This window comes from Sminthopsis crassicaudata, chromosome 2, assembly GCF_048593235.1.
Source record: "Sminthopsis crassicaudata isolate SCR6 chromosome 2, ASM4859323v1, whole genome shotgun sequence".
In the NCBI taxonomy this organism is placed as follows: Eukaryota; Metazoa; Chordata; class Mammalia; order Dasyuromorphia; family Dasyuridae; genus Sminthopsis; species Sminthopsis crassicaudata.
The window spans coordinates 311,414,103-311,432,009 of NC_133618.1; the positions used below are offsets into that span (position 1 = coordinate 311,414,103).

General features: G+C 34.1%; 2 protein-coding genes across 3 annotated transcripts in view; one reads left to right on the forward strand and one right to left on the reverse strand.

The window, feature by feature from the left end:
• ANGEL1 (angel homolog 1) overlaps positions 1–17,907 on the forward strand; it is a 114,772-nt gene that overhangs the window by 43,950 nt on the left and 52,915 nt on the right. The window lies entirely within an intron of this gene.
• Positions 1–17,907, reverse strand: part of LRRC74A (leucine rich repeat containing 74A) — a 58,363-nt gene that overhangs the window by 16,421 nt on the left and 24,035 nt on the right. The window contains exons 10-11 of the mRNA XM_074289940.1: positions 17,184–17,279; positions 10,972–11,112 (exon numbers count right to left, since the gene is read on the reverse strand). Coding sequence (XP_074146041.1) covers positions 10,972–11,112; positions 17,184–17,279 — 237 coding nt within the window. The remainder of the gene's footprint in view (positions 1–10,971; positions 11,113–17,183; positions 17,280–17,907) is intronic.

Consider the following 17,907-nt stretch of genomic DNA (forward strand, 5'->3'; position numbering starts at 1 on the left):
CCCAACTAGAAGATTGATGATTCTGAATAGGGAATATGGAAGTATTACTGTCCCAAAGTTGAAGGAGTTAGGGATCTGGGTGGCAAGTTCCTCATTACTATATGTGTTTAAGCAGAATCTGGATGACATTTTGTTATCATAAAGGGATGTATCCATCTCATGGGGTTATATTATATGACCTTAAAAAGTTTTTTCAACTTTAAGATCCTATGATACCACCTATGCTTTGTTCACTCCATCCTGTGCCATTCAATCTAATCAATCATCACATTTTGTCCTTCTTCCTTTTATTATTGTTGTTCAGTTATTTTTAATCATGTCTGACTCTTTGAGACTCCATTTGGGTTTTCTTGGTACAGATAGTGGAGCAGTCCACCATTTTTTTCTCCAACTCATTTTCCAGATAAGGAAACTGAGGCAAACAGGTTTAAGTGACTTGTCCAGGGTTACACAGTCAGTAAGTGTCTGAGACCAGATTTTAACTCAGGAAGATGTCTTCCTGACTCTAGGCCTGGCATTCTTTCTATCACCAGACAGACTTGAATTCAAATCTAACCCTAGATACATGCTAATCATTCAAAAATCATTCAAACACTATCTCCTAAGGTTGTTGTGAGGATCAAATGAGATAATATTTTTAAGTGTTTAGCACAATGCCTGGAACATAATAAGTGTTTAATAAATGCTTTTTCCTTGTCCCTCTGTATGACCTTGGAACATATGCTTTCTCTCTGTGAATATTTTTATTTCCTCATCTGTGATATGTGAGGGTTAGACTACATGATTTCTAATACTTCTTCTGGCACTGAGTTCTGCGACACTGATCCATTCATCGGGTCCTTTCTATTCCTATTATAAATATTCTTGTCATCATCTCACACTACATTATTTCAATACTTTTCAACCAATCTTGCCTTTACTTTTCCCTCTCTTTCACTCATCCTATGGTGTCAAACTCAAATAAAAGCAAATCCCTCTGGATTACATATTGACTTAGAAAATCACAAATTAACACAATCTATATTTTACTGTATTTTTAAAATTTTGTTAAATGTTTCATAGTTACACTTTAATTTGATTCTGGACACATACAGATGTTTTTACAGGCCAAGGAACCATGAATTTGACATCATTCCAGATTAACCTTAACATTTTCTTTTGATTTATCTTTTCCCTGCTAAAAATTAAAATAAAATTTTAGGGACTCTAGATAGTCCAAAATCAGCAGATTTCCAGAGTGACTTTTAAATACCCCAACTCTCTTGTGATGAAGAAAGCCATCTGGATCCAGTGAGAGAGGACAATGGAAACTGAATGTGGACCACAACATAGTATTTTCACTCTTTTTGTTGTTGTTTGCTTGCATTTTGTTTTCTTAATTTTTCTTTTTGATCTGATTTTTCTTGGACAACATGATATTTGTATAAATATGTATAGAGGAACTGCACATGTTTAACATATATTGGATCATTTGCTGACTGGGAAGCAGGTGGGAGAAAGGAGGGAAAAATTAGAACACAGGATTTCATAGGGGTGAATGTCGAAAATTATCCATGTATATATTTTGAAAATAAAAATCTTTAAATTAAAAAATACCCTGACCCTAAAATTGATTAGGACAGTCACAGGTAGTTGCCACCCTCAGGGATATAGACTTGGCTTTCTGAGAAAAGTCTTACAAGCAGAGACTCATCTATGCTGGGAAGCTGATCAAGCATAGCCACAACAAATAGACACCCTGGAAAGGAGAAAAAATAAACATGGTTCTGTTTATTGTTTCTCCACAGGTCAGCCTATCTGGAGAGACAAAAACATATCTTTATCAGGGATGTCTCCAGCAGATCATTAAAGTCACACCCTTTTCCAAGTCATGGAGGCTAGAATTAGAATAATTTTCTGAAAACATTTGAAACTGCAAAAAGCTTCACAATAGTAATCACTGAAAAATTTCAGTTTTTTTTTCTTTCTTAAAATCCCCAATACCTGCTCTATCTCCAACCCCCACATTTGCCCTAGCTATAGTACTTATTGAAACAATCATTATACCTCTGGCCATGGTGCTGATGTTAGCTTTCAAGAGTTCCAAAATCTAGTCGTAAACTGCCTTTCTGCTTTTATTTCCTATAATTGCACTACATAATTGGTTCTGCTCTAGTCTGCCCAATTTATTCACTGTAGTCCAGACACATGGGACACATTCCTAATTGCTAATGCTGTTTCTCTTGCCAGAAAGGCATCCACCCATATAGGTTCTTGATTTTCTCTAAAACACACAAACAAAACAAAGCAAAAAGCCAAAATTCATTCATTCTATGGCCTAGTTCAAAGAGCACTAGATTTGAAGTCAAATTCCCATATGTCAATATCTGGTTTGCTATTTAATACCAGTGTGATATTGGGTATCATTTTCCCTTTCTTGGCTAAAAATGCTGAGGACCTGGGTTCAAATTGTTACTTACTACTTGTGTCATCTTGGATGAAACACTTTACTTGCTATGCTTCAGTTTCCTAATTTGTAATTTGGAGCTGGACTAGATAACTCTAAGGTTCTTTTCAATTCTGTAATACTACTATCTATTTTTGATGACTGAAAAGGCTGGATGATTTCTAAGATCTCGATCACTTGTAGATTGTATGATCTTATAATTCTCATCTTCATAAAATCTTCCCTGATTACTGTGACCCATCATGAGTTCTCTGAATTCTATTCCCAAATTTTGGACCTATGGCCAGTCATTTATTACTTATTATGTACTAGCTTGTTTTCTTGGTTACTGTGTATGATTTTTATCCCCACCTATATTTTAAACATTAAAGAGATGAAATAGTATCTTATATATTTTTGTATCTTTCCCCCATCTTGCACAACATCTCACCCATGGTAGTTAAACAATAAGTTTTTAACAGAATGGAAGTCTCTTGCAAAATATTGATTCAAATCATTCTTTTGACAATTTCTAATATACAACAGCAGGAAAATAATTTCAATTAGTCTACTAGCCTCTAGTAAATGTATACTATTATGCCAGGGACTATGCCAAGTGCTGTGGATACAAAGGTAAGCAACAACAATAGTAGCAGCAACATAATCAGCATCAACAATAGTCCCTGATATCAAAGAGCTCATGCAGAAGACCATATTCAAACAATTACAAACAAGTTTGTATATACATACATACACATATGTTATATATTGGGAGTAGTCTCAGAAGGAAAACACTAAAATTAAGGAAGACTGGGGAAAGCTTCTTGTAGAATGTGTCTTAAGTTGAGATTTGAATCTGGGGAGGTAGAAGTAGAAACAAGAAGAAAGAACTCCAGTTTCCTCAGGTGTAAAATGGTGATAGTAATGCTTGTCCTACTTCCTTTAAAGTTGAGAGACTCAAATGGGATAAATAATAATAATGATAAATATTTATATAATACTTTAAAATTTTCAAAGTATTTTTTTTTTTGCTTTAGAAAGTGGGGTTAAGTGACTTGCCCAGGAACTTGCACAATTAAGAAGCTATGTTTCTGATATCAGATTTGAACTCAGGTCCTCTTGACTTCAGGGCTGGTCCTCTATCCACTGCACCACCCAGAAGCCCCAGTAAATATAGTTTTCAATATTGATTTTTGTTCCAAAATTTTCTCTCTTTCCTTTCCTTCTCCTTTTCCCAAGAAGCAAACAATCTGATATGTTATACATTTTCAGTCATTTAAATATATTTCCATGTTAGTTATGTTATGAAAATTAGAACAAAAAGGAAAACCTGTGAGAAAGGGAAAAAAGTCAAAATAGCATATACTTCTATCCACATTCAATTTCTTTGGATGCAGATGGCACTTTCCATTCCAGGTCTATTGAAATTGTTTTAATTCACTCTATTGTTGAAAAGAGCTAAGTCCATCACAGTTGATCATCACATAATCTTTTTGTTGCTGCAGGTACAATGTTCTCTTGGTTCTGCTCACTTCACTTAGGATCACTTTCTGTAAGTCTTTCCAGGCTTTTGTGAAATCATCTTGCTCATCATTTCTTGTAGAACAATAATATTCCATTACAATTCATATACCATAACTTATTCAGCCATTTTCCAATTGATGGGCATCCACTCAATTTCTAGTTCCTTGCCACTTTAAAAAGAGTTGCTACAAATATTTTTGCACATATGGGTCCTTTTCTCCCTTTTTATGATTTCTCTGGGATACAGACTCAGTAGTGACACTGCTGGATCAAAGGGTATATGCAGTTTTACAGCTCTTTAGGCATAATTTCAAATTGCTTTCCAGAATGTGGATCAATTCACAACTCTACCAACAATGCATAAGTAGCCCAGTTTTCCCATATCCCCTCCAACATTTGTTATCTTTTCCTGTCATCTTAACTAATCTGATAAGTGTAAGGTGGTGCCTCAGAGTTGTTTTAACTTTCATTTCTCTAATCAATAGTGATTTAGAACATTTTTATATGACTATAAATAACTTTAATTTCTTCATCTGAAATCTTGGCAAACTTTAAGTGATATAATTTAGTCTAATAGATAGAACACTGACTTGAAGGTAGATGGATAAGTTAAAATTCTGCCTCAGACACTTACTGGCTATGTGATACTGAACCATGTAACTTCTCAGACTTTTTTTCATCATTTAATAAAATGAGTATAATAATGACATTTACATCATGAACATCTAGTGTTCTTGAGAAATCAAAATATAATATGATAAAGCCTTTGGCAAAACTTGAAACTGTATATAAATGTCAATTATTGTTTCTTGTAAATCTTGTTCCATAGGATTGAGCTGCCCTTCTATAGGAGGATGCTATCACAGTTCATTCCACCATCACTACATCACCACACAGTGCTGAGATTTAGGATGCAGCAATTACAATGTTGGATACTACAACATGCTGTTCCTATTTAAGGGTTGAAGACTTTAAGTTTTTGCTAGGGAACTGTAGAGAAGTCCCACTTAGAGATGGGATCCTCAAGAACAATAGTTTTAATAAGAAAGACAAGATAGAATAAATTCCCAGATCTTTTTTTTTAGGTAGTGTTTTGGGAGAAATCCAAATGGATATTTCTTTTTCTTCTTTCTTGGCTTATCATTATAGGTATCTCACTTTAGGGAACAGCTATTGCTCCAAAAAAAGTGGAATGTTGTAAGTACCCTTAAGGTGAAGAATGCTCTAAGCTTGGTATTGAGGATGAAGAACTAGCCTTTAAGCTGAAGATTTGAATTCTGGTCTTATCTATTACTCATATTAGCTTTGTAATTCTTGGCAGGTCCTTTGACTTTTCAGGGCTTTATGGAAAATCATATAACTTTAATTATGTAAAATGTTTACCCTTAGAACCACTTCTCTCTTCTCTTACTAGGGCTGGGAGACTTAACAGGAGGAAACATGGAGGTCAAGGGCATAAGCAGCCTCTCCTTTGGCTCCAATTTGATCCCTCTAGATTTTTTTGTAGGCAAAATGTTGCCAGATTCTTCAGATTTCCTACTTTTAGAATTTTAAATTTTTTTTCTCTTATTTCTTTTCTCTTCTCACCACTGGTCCCCATCCTACAATCTTATGATGTTTGCAAATAAGAGAGGAAGAAGGTATCTTCTTTTCCATTCACCTTACAAGATGGAATATTGTTCTATCTCCTAAGCTTTTTCATCTCTCCATGTCAGGTCATGTAGGTCACTGTAGATCTTCACTGTAGGTCAATCAATAATCATTTGTTAAATGCCTATTATGTGCTAGGTCTTCTACCAAGCACTGAGGATACAAAGAAAGATGAAAGACATTCCTTACTCTCAAGAAACTTATAGTTTAATGGGGGAGATAACATGTAAACAACAATTTAAAACAACTTGTATACAGAGTTTTTACATGTTCATAGTAGTTCCTACTTCTACCCCTAATTCTGTGATATGTTTTTGATTCTGAGACTCAAAACAGAAAAGTTGGGGGTTAATGGTAGTAGTATAGAAGGTTTTCCAGGCAGCGAGGTGGCACAGTGGATAGAGCACTGGACCTAGTGTCAGGAAGACCTGAGTTCAAATTTGGCCTCAGACCTTACTAGCTAAATGACCCTGGGAAAGTCACTTAATTCTGTTTGCCTCAGTTTCCTCATTGTGAGATGAATTGGATAAGGAAATGGCAAACTACTCCAGTATTTTTGCCAAGAAAACCCCAAAGGGGATTATAAAAGAGTTGGATATGACTGAAAAAAACAACTCAACAATGAGAAGATTTATATTTATCACGCTTAATAGAACTGATCAGCAATACCAGGCACTGCCAGTGGGTGTTGCCATCTGACACACAAAGGGAATTCCTTAGGTTCAAACCTGATGTAAAACAAGCCAGTCTCTAACTTTATCAATTATTTGGCATCCTGTATTGTTGAGCTCTAGCTTGATGTGTAATCTAAGGATTCTTTTTCTAGCTGCCTTTTAATTTGAAGCTTTTGTTTCTCTGCATTGAGCAGAACATACTCTTACCCACCGGCACAACAGAATTGTTACTTCTATGCAGTGCCCATTTACTTTCATTTTCAGCTGCCCTAATCTCCCAGGAAGAAAAGGCTTCCTATTGCAGTAATAGTGCTAATCTTATGCTATCTTCTGTTCAACATTACTGGAGTATTGAGTTTGCTTTTCATCGTTTAGTCCTAGATGTTATGGCACAGATATAGATGAATCAGTTACAGGAGACAGCTCTAGATAGGATGACTTTGTTTCTCAGTAACTACATCATGTCCTCATTGCTATTAATCTAAAAGTAGCTGATGTACATGCAGCAGAAGGCTTCTTACGTTCATTAGGTAATTCGATAATCTTGATCATTGTTATTTGTGGCTTAGGGAAGAGAGTTATAGTGGTGAATAGCAGATAGAGAGCTGGCTTTGGAGGCAAAGACAGCTGGATAGGTAGTGGTGGATAATTCTGGGAAGTCACTTAACCTGTAAGTGCTTCAGGCCGTTCTCTAAGGATACAAATAGCAGAGTGCCAACTTGCATTGGTAGAGGGAGTTTTTTCATCCTTATGCCAAAGAAACTATGGGTCCAGGTTTACTGAGTCCTGTCCTGTTTAGTAGCGCTAAATAATCAGTTTATGCTGGGGTTTGGAGGAACAAATATAGACCAGGTGACAGAAAACCCACAATTCTAATATTGATTCTTTCCATTTCTACAAATACTCATTAAGCACCTGTTATTTTTTACATCATTTTCATTTTATTTTTTTAAACTTTTATCTTTTTTATTTTAATAGTATTTTATTTTCCCAAATACATGCAAAGATATTTTTCAACATTTACTTTTGCAAAACCTTGTATTCCAAATTTTTTCTCCCTCTTCTCCTTTCTCTCCCCTCCCCGAAACAGCAAGTACTCCAATATAGGTTAAACATGTCCAATTCTTCTAAATATTTCTATATTTGTCATGCTGTGTAAAAAATCAGATCAAAAGGGAAAAACATGAGAAAGAAAAAAGAACAAGAAAACAAAACAACAAAAAGGTGAAAATATTATGCTTTGATCCATATTTGGTCTCTATAGTTCTCTCTCTGGACGTGGATGGCACTTTCCATCACAAGTCTATTGAAATTACCTTGAATCACTGAATTGTTTAAAAGAGCCAAGTCTATGATAGTTGATCATCTCATAATCTTGCTGTTACTATGTACAACATTCTCTTGGTTCTGCTCACTACATTAAGCACCAGAATTCAGAGTAGAGAGACTGAAGGTCACTGAGAAGCTTTGATTGATTTTCCCAGGGTTACATGATTAGAATTGGGATTTGAGAACTTCTCAAATACCATACCATGCCACTTCTCCAAGCAACTGGGGAATTAAAAAATTCTTTTAATATCTCAAAATTTCTTCATAACAAAAGACCTATCTTCTCTTAATACCAATATCCTTCTACTGTTATTATACAGCTGCAAACCATGGAATATTATAGTCTCTGAAGAACTGAAACTGAAGATTGCTTAAAGAGCAATCAAAAGACAAATAGGTTGTATGAACAGGCTGCAAAACATTTCAAATAAGAAATTATGAAGGAGAAATAGGTTAAAGAACATTGTCTTTTATAGTCTGGTACAGTGGTGAGAGAAAGAAAACTATGAAGATAGTCCAACTGCTTCATTGTGATAGTAGGAGAAAATAAGGAAAAACTATAAATGAATTCCCCCCCCCAAAAAAATCCTGGACCAGTTAGATTTATACATGAGTTCTATCAAACATTTAAAGAATAATTTATTCCAATAGTATATAAGGTGTTTGAAAAAAAATAAATAAAAGTACATTCTCTTTGAGACACAAATATGGTCTTGATACCCAAACTAGGGAGAGTTGAAACAAAGAATAAAAACTATTGACCAATATTCTTAAAGAATATTCATGCAAAAGTTTAAATAAAATATTAGCAAGGATAGTGGAGCAACATATCACAAAGACAATGTACAGAACTTGCAGGACCAGGTCAGGATTAGAAAAATTATAAACATAGTTGACCATTTTAATACAATAATACATTCAGAAAAAGGTTTTGGTAAATTATAATATCCATTCCTCTTAAAATACTAGAAATAATAAGAATAAATGGTGGCTTTCTTAAAAAAACAAGTAGTATCTATCTATAATCAAAAGCTAGCATTATTTGTGATAAGAATAGCAAGAAGCTTTTCAGGAACAAAGCAAGGATGTTCATTATCATCACTGCTATTCAATATTATGCTATGAATATTAACTATAACAATAAAATAAGAAATAAAAAAAGGAATTAAGTTTAAGCAATAAGGACAAAATTATCATTTTGGTTTACCTTAAATGATTTTTGGATTTTTGGATCTTTTAAAATTTTTTGATTTCTCTTTCTCTATAGGAGTTTATTTTATGTCAACAGCATTAATATTTCTAAGGATTTGTCAATTCTATTTTTTTCTAAACAGTCCAAATAATTGGAGAAATATTAATTGCTCATGGGTTAACTGAGGCAATATAATAAAATGCCAATAATACTTAAGTTATTTTATCCATTTAGTGCTATATCATTCAACTTATCGAAGTGTTGTTTCATAAAGCTAGTAAAAATAATAGCAAAATTCATGGAACCAACAGTTAAGAATATCAAAGGAATGACTTTTTAAAAATTGGGAAGGAAGGGAGCCTAGAAGATTCAGATATTAAACTACACTATAAAGCTGTATTTATCAAAGCAATTTGCTAGTTGGAAGAAATAGAGAGGCTGATTAGGGGATTGTATTACTTATATATAGAAGCAAACATGCACAATAGCCTAGTGTTTGATAAATTTAAACTATTGGTATATGAACCTACTATTCAGCAAAAACTATTGGAAAAACTTCAAAGTAGCCTGGCAGAAATTATATATAGACCAACATCTCACATGATTTACTAAGATGAGTTTCAAATGGTTACATGTGACAGCATGAAAAAATTAGAAATGTATACAAGAAATTAAACTATCTTATCTGTTAAAGAGATTCACAAGAAGAAAAGTAGACAATTTTGGTTATGCAAAATGTAAAAGTTTACATAAAACAAAATCAATGCATCCAACATTAGAAGAGAATCAGGAAGTTGGGGAGGTAAATCTTTGCAGCAAGTTTCTCTGATAAAAAATTACATTTACAAAATATATTAGGAACTGATTCATATCAAGTTTCAGGAGAACAAATCCAAGCTATCCATTGCCATATGAAAAAATGCTCCAAATCACTAAAAGTTAGAAAAATGTAAATTAAAAAATTCTGATGTGTCATCTTGCATCTGATTGGCAAAATCTGGGGGAAAAAAAGGAAAATGAAAAATTCAGGAGGAACTGTGGGACACTAGGTATATTAATAAACACTCTGTTAGTGGAGCTGTGAATTGTCCCAGTATTCTGGAAAGCAATTTGGACCTATATCCACAAAGCTACAAAACTGCATATATCCTTTGAGCCAATAATACCCAAAGCTTTATACCCAAAGAGATCAAAGAAAGAGGAAAAGGATTCATGAGCACAAAAATATTAAAAGCTGTACTTTTCACGGTAGCAAAGAATTATAAACTGAGGGAGTTTGCATCAATTTGAGAATGGCTGAACAAAGGATGGCATATTAATGAACAGGAATGCTAATTATGTTGTAAGAATTCAAGGGAAAGAGTTTCAGAAAAAAAAAACCTAGGAAGAATTGTATGAACTGATGCAAAGTGAAGAAAGCAGAATTAAGAGAATAATTTATACAATAATAACAACAATATTATAAAGATAACGACTCTGAAAGAAGTAGGAACACATATTAACACAATAATCAGCCATAATTCCAAAGGACCAATTAGAAAATATACTATCCATTTCCAGTTAAAGAACTCGTTTAGTTAGAGACTCAGAATGTATATTAAAACACATTTTCTGTTTAGTTTTTTGGACAAGGCTAATTCAGATTTTTGCTTTACTTGAAACTATATATTTGCAATGGATTTTGTTTTTCTAATTTACTAAATGAGTGGGTGGATGGGGGAAGATGAAAGGACTATAGTTCAGATATAATTGAATTAAAAACCCCAGAGAAAATAGGGAAGGTTGGGCATGAAGGGTTGCACTTGCATCTCTGAACAGAATATTCATAATAATGAGATCAAAGATGTATGTAACTATCCCTATTGCATAACAAAATATCTTGCATATAGAAGCCATTTAATATATATGTTTGTTTAGTTAAATTAAATTGAATTGAAGAGGTAACACTTGCCAGCATAGGCTATGATAAGCACACTATCTTTAACTTATTCAAGACTTTCTAAAGTAATTCCAAGTTTTTTCTCTTTTACTGGGAATGGTGAGGCCCTGTAAAAATAATTTCATAGAATAGAGGTACAACCTTAGTATGTCCTAAGAAGCTGAATTGGGTTTGAAAGCAAGATTTTTTCTTTTGCCAGGGGTCCCAGTAGACAAGAAAAAGAGAAAGACAAACTTACCCTGATCAACTTTAACGCAGATGGTAATATGACTTTCTTGCTGATAGTGCCTATCACGTCACCATACAGCACATCTAGTTCAGGATGGACAGCAAAGACACCATTTAGTTGTTTCACAAATCCTTCAGTCACCAGCACATTCTGATGGAGAAGGGAAAAGAGAGGGGACATAGATCACAGAAAAGTACTATAGGAATCCTTTCTCTCTTTTGTTTGTATGTGCATTGTTTGTGTGTGTGCGTGTGTGTGTGTGTGTATTTGACTTAAATGAAGAAGCATTTATTAAATATATGGTTAGCCATAACTCAGGTAGGCACAAGACTACAAAAATAAAAATGAAATAATCCTTAACTTTGAGAATATTTCATTCTAAGAGAGACTACATGTACGTGTATAGGTACATACAAAATAGATGAAAGGTGATTTTGGGGAAAAGGAGACTTGCAGCTGGGGGAATAAGGAAAGTCTTCATTTAAAAGGTGGCCCTGAGACTTGAAAGAGATCAGAGTTTTTAAGTGACAGAGGTGAGGAGAGAAAAAATTCTAAAGAAGCATAGGTGACAAGCAGGGCAAAGACATGGAAATGGAAAATAGAGTATGTGAGAGAGAATTAGTATAAGTGGAGTATGAAGAATAGTAAAAAAAATCTATTTGGTTGGACTACAGTCCATGGCAAAGGTAATAAGTCTAATAAATTTGGTCAGATAGGTTAGGGCCTGACTACAAAGATCTTTAAATGTCAAACAGGAATGTCTATCTGATCTTAAAGACAATAGGGAGCTCTTGGAGGAGAACAACATAGTTAGACCTGTGCATTATGAAAATAATTTTGACAAATATGTGGAGAGTGGGGAAAACTTTGAGTTAGGAAGCCCAAATCAGAGGACACTATAAATATGTCCATATGAAAAGTGATAAAATCGCAAGGATAGTGACTATATGATTGCAAAGGAGATTAATGGGAAAAATGCTGTGTAGAAACTACAAAATTTGGCAACTGATTAGAGATGTGGGATGAGGGACTTAACTTGAAACAATATAAAACTAATTTAATTTATACTTATAAAAAGCTATAAAATATCTTTAACATAGAAATCTATAACAACATAAAGGAATTATTCCTTTATCTGTCCCATTCTATTATATATTTGCTACCTCCTTCCTGCATTTGTGCATCTTTTTTTTTTTCCTTTTGTGAAAGGCCCATTCTGCCTGTAGTGGACAGAGGGCTGGCTCTAAATTCAAGAAATCCTGGCTTCAAATTCTGCTTCTGACACATACTGACTATGTCATTTTGGGCAAGTCACTTAAACACTAAATACATGGACAACTCTCTCCTTATCTCCAAGAGGCAGAGAATGGTTAGAATTGCATTGGCAGAAGTTATTTCTTTACTCTAGAATTCCATGCACCAATGAAATCATAGGTTTAGTCCCTCTCCTTTTCCCTTTATTTAACCACAATCAATATTTAAATAGTAGCTAACATTAATAATAATTTCTAGAATTTCTATTGCTCTTTAAAGTTTGCAAAGCACCATACAAATATGATCATTTTAAATATTCACAATAACCCTTTGAGGTAGGTATTATTCTTCTTCTCGCTTTATAATTTATAACAGAGATTTAGTCACTTGCCCCAGATTATACAGCTGGTAAGTGTCTGAGACCAGATTAGAATTCAAGTCTTCCTTATCAAGTCTTCCACTCAGCACTCTATCCACTAAGCCATCTAGTTGCCTCACAATGGATTATTTGATTTTTGCTTTCTGTGGTGATGCTATTTTGTCTGACTAGTTTACTTCCTTATAATGAATTTGTTCTTCTTCCAAATAATAAGTGATTTTCATTCCTCTTTTTCATAATAAATTCAATCTTGGCATTTAAAGCCCTTTACAGTCTTCCATTTCCACATTTACTTTACATCACTCTTCTTCATACACATTCAATTCCAGTCAAATGGACCCATTCTTCTATTCATCAAATTGAAAAGGTGGTGTTCCCCATCCTTGCCATCATCCAGGATGTCTTCTATGCCTTTCTAGGTATATCTACTCTTGCCTTAAACTCTTAAAATCCTTAGCTTTTCTTTAAAGTTCAGCTCCAATATAATGTAAGCTGATTGAAGAGAGATTATTTAATTTTAGTCTTTAAAACCCCAGTCCATAGCACATAGCTCAGCATATAATAAATGTTTGATTAATTGAGCTAAGTTACCAATTACTACAAAAGTCTCAGGAGAATATAAACTCCTTGAGTTATTGAGGTGTTTTTTCTCTTTTATTTTTCTCTCACAAATGCCTAATTTAGTGTCTTGCTTGTAGCAGGTATTTAATAAATACTTGTTGCTTATTGTAGTTTGTATTTTGCTGATTGGAAAAGTTAATTTTTCTTTGATTTGTCATCTTTTGATCAGAAGTTCTCAAGTAGGAGTCCATTAAGCTGGATGGGGAAATATCTTTATTTTTACCAACTTTTAGTTTCTTTTTGTAATCCTATGCATTTTACTATATACATTTAAAAACATAAATCTGAGAAGTTTCATAGATTTCACTAGACTGCCAAAAGGATCTGTGGCAAAAAAAGGCTAAGAAGCTCTGGTCTAGATATAGGCCCTCTTCCTAACTTTGATCATTGGTTTGGTATTCTATTAGTATCCTATACAGAAACACATTATTTATACTACCAGTTGCCACCACAATGATATGATACTGTATTGTACTATAATCCTATCTCTTAAATCTTGTGTACATATATATCACATAAGAAGTGATGTCTTGAGAATGATGTTTTAGCAAACATACAAGAACTTGTAGCATTCAAGGTCATGCTCTCTTCCTCAGTTTCAGTATGGCATGAAGGTGACATGCAGTCCTTTTTTCCCCATTTAGTAGTATTTGATTTTTTCCAATTACATGTAAAGATAGTTTTCAACATTGATTTTTAAAAGATTTTGAATTGCAAATTTTTTCCTCCTTCCTTTCTCTTCCTCCCTCCCAAGACAGCAAGCAATCTGACACAGGTTATACATGCACAATCATGCTAAAGACATTTCCACATTAGTCATGTTGTGAAAGAAGAATCAGAACAAAAAAGAAAAATCTTAAGAAAGAAAAACAGAACAAAACATTATGCGTTGATTTGCATTCAGACTACATAATTCTTTCTCTGAATGTGGACAGGATTTTCTATCATAAGTCTTCTGGAACCCTTGAATCATTGTATTGCTGAGAAGAGCTAAGTCATTCATAGTTGATCATCACACAATACTGCTGTTATTGTGTACAATATTCTTCTGGTTCTGTTCACATTACTCAACATCAGTTCATGTAAGTCCAGGTTTTTCTGAAATCCACCTGTCTATCATTTCTTATAGTACAATAGTATTCCACTACACTCATATATCACAATTTCTTCAGTTATTCCCCAGTTGGGTGGGCATTCTCCCAATTTTCAATTCTTTTCCACTAGAAAAAAATCTGCTATAAATATTCTGTGTACATATGGGTCCTTTTCCTTTCTTTATGATCTCTTTGGGATACAGCCCTAGTAGTATATTCCTAGATCAAAAGGCATGCACAATTTGATTGTCTTTTGGGCATAGTTCCTAATTGCTCTCCAGAATGATTTTTTTTTAGTTCACAACTCCAGCAATAATGCATTGTTAGTTAGTTAGTTAGTATTCCAATTTTCCCACATCCTCTTTGACATTTATAATTTTCCTTTCCTGTCATATTAGTCAATTTGATAGGTCTGATGTGGTACCTCAGAGTTGTTTTGATTTGAATTTCTCTAATCAATAGTGATTTAGAGCATTTTTTTCATATAACTATAGATCACTTTAATTTCTTTATATGAAAATTGCTTGTTCATATCTTTTGACCATTTATCAATTGTGGAACGAATTTATTCTTATAAATTTGACTGTTTTCTCTATATTTGAGAATTGTATTTATCAGATACAATGCCTATAAAAATTGTTTCCTAGCATTCTGCTTTTCTTGTAATCTTGGTTGTGTTAGTCTTGTTTGTGCAAATCCTTTTAAATTTAATGTAATTAGAATTGTCCACTTTGCATTTCATAAAGTTCTTCATCTCCTGTTTGGTTATAAGTTCTTCCCTTTGTCATAGATCTAACATAGATCCATATTCTTGCTCTTCTACTTTGCTTGTGGTATTACCATTTATGTATAAATCATGAACTCATTTTGACCTTCTCTTGGTATAAAATGTGGATTGTTGGTCTATGCCTAGTTTCTCTCATACTGGTTTCCAGTATTCCCAGGAGTTTTTTTTTTTTTAAATCAAATAGTGAGTTTCTTATGCCATAAGCCGAAGTCTTTGGGTTTAGTAGAATAGTCATTTACTACTGTGTCTTGTGATATTCCATTGATGCACTACTCTAGTTCCTAGCCTAGTACCAAATAGTTTTGATGATTGCTGCTTTATAAAATAATTTTTGATCTGGTGTGGCTAGACCACCTTCCTTTGAATTTATTCTATTAATTCTCTTGATATTCTTGACCTTTTTGTCTTCTAGATAAATTTTGTTATTCTTTTTGCTAGCTCTATACTTTTTTTGGAACTTTGAATGGTAAATCAAGTAAATTAATTCAGGTAGAATTGATATTTTCCCCTTTATTTAGATATGGCTGTTTGTTTTGTAATTATGTTCATATAGCTCCTGAATTTGTCTTGGCAGGTAGACTCCAAAATATTTTGTATTGTCTACAGTTATTTTAGATCTAATTTTTCTTTCTCTCTCTTCCTGGAAGGATTTATTAGTATTATCTAGAAATACTTGGAGTTCTTAATTGTCATAAACTCTGGCAGATACTACCAAGTTGGATGCACTACCATTGGTATTAAAAAGAGTGTGACAACTGACTGCCCCATACTTCCACTCAGAATCCCTCTGATTTCCCAGGCCTAAACTCTTTCCCCTGGGACCCCACTGTTATACACATACCTGTGTACCCATGTCTGTAAACACATATATATGTATACATATATGTATATGCATATGTTAATATGTACATCTCCAGCTATCTATTTATCAATCTATTAATCTATCGTAGAATGTAAGCTTCTTGAGAATAGGCACTGTCTCACATTTGTATTTGTATTCCTAGTGCCTAGGTTGATAGTAGGAGCTTAGTGAATGCTTTTTTACTTATTCATTCATGGGATGCAAAAACTTGAGTCCAAGGGACATATGGGAAGGGAATAAACATTTCTGTAGCATCTGCTATGTCGTCCAGCTGCTGTGCTACACATTTAAAATGTTATCTAATTTTATCCTCACAATTACTCATGAAGTAGGTGCTATTATTATCTTCATTTGACAGTGGAAGAAACTGTGGCAACAGAGGTTTATTGACTTGCCCAATGTCAAACTTCTAACAAGTGTCTGAGGCCAGATTTGAGCTCAAGTTTTCCTGACTCCCCGTCTGATGAGCTTTTCATTGTATTACCTAACTACTCTGCATGATCAATGTGAACTTGGACTCTAAGACTGTTAAACTGTGAGTGTGAGCACCTGGCAACACAACCGATGAGGAACTTTAATTAAGAACAAGAGTAAAAGATGTAATCTGGAAAATGTGTATGATAAAAAAAATGTGTATTGAGAACAAGGGATAATGATGAATGGCATCTTCTGGATGTTTGGAGTAAGGAAGGAAGGCCTCTAGCATTGATTAGCTCCTCTCTGGCAAACCTATTGGAGGCTATACTCCATCTGGGAAGATATGGATGGGTTGCAATCTGCATTGCTGGAGGGAAGTCCAAATTTATGGATCACAGGTAATATGATGAGGTAAAGGGCTATCTTTAGAGTCATGGGATCTGGGTTCAGATTCCACGTCTCGCATGTGCTGGCTGTGTGATCCTCTCCATGCTAATGAAATCCCAAATGCATAGTGATTTTTAAATCCAGTCAGGTTGGAGTACCAGTTCAAGTGTCTACAGATCTGAGTTCATACTAGCAAATCATGGGACTTTGAGCAAATCTGTTAACCCCTCTAGGTAGCCCTTTACCTTATCTGTCAATATTGATAGCTACTTCGCTTACTTTACTAGATTGGCATAGGGCACATTAAGATGATACACCTGAAATAAAAGGGGGCAGTCCTGTAGTGCTCCTTAAATCCCATTATATAAGTAATTGCCTACTCTGTCAGTATGTTAGCCTAGGCTGGTGGGGTCAACCTACTGAGATGTCGATCTCCTCCAACCTGCTTTTGGGGTTCCTCTTGACAGACAAAACAATTGCCAATGCACCCTCTAGAGTCACAGGATTTTGGGACATCTGCAGAAGAAATGAAATAGGAAAAGGCTGAAGTTAGGTAAAGATTTATCATTCAATTCTTGAGAAAGAATTTAACAAAATTCAGTTTTATTAAAATAGAATACAGTTTAGAATGAGAAAATTAAAAAGAAATATCAAACAGAATCATGAGAGATTGAGCAAAGAATATTCTCATGCTGGAGGAACCATTGAAGACTTAATGTAGGAGGTGGCCCTTAAAATAGATCTTAAAGGAAAGGTTTTTCAAAAGACTGAGATGAAAAGTGTTTGAGTATCAGACATAAGATAGAGGGCCTTATGCAAAGACTTAGCAGAGGGCAAGATGAAGATGGGGAGCAACTAGTAGTCCAGTTTGACTGAATTTAGAGTGCATAAAGGGAAAAAATGCTGAAAAATTGATTTTACACTAATTTAGTCTCCTTAGCTATCTATGAATGTCTTTTCAGGGCCAAGATTGCTTGGGTTGGTCTGTGGTTTCTACTTTTTCATCAGCATGAAACTCTTTTTTATATATGGATATTTTGGCTGTTGAAAGAAGCAACAGCATTTGGAAGGGAATATTGATAAAAAATCAGCTTGAGAAGTTGAATAGATATAGTACTTTTAACAAAAATGCTTGAGGAGAAAT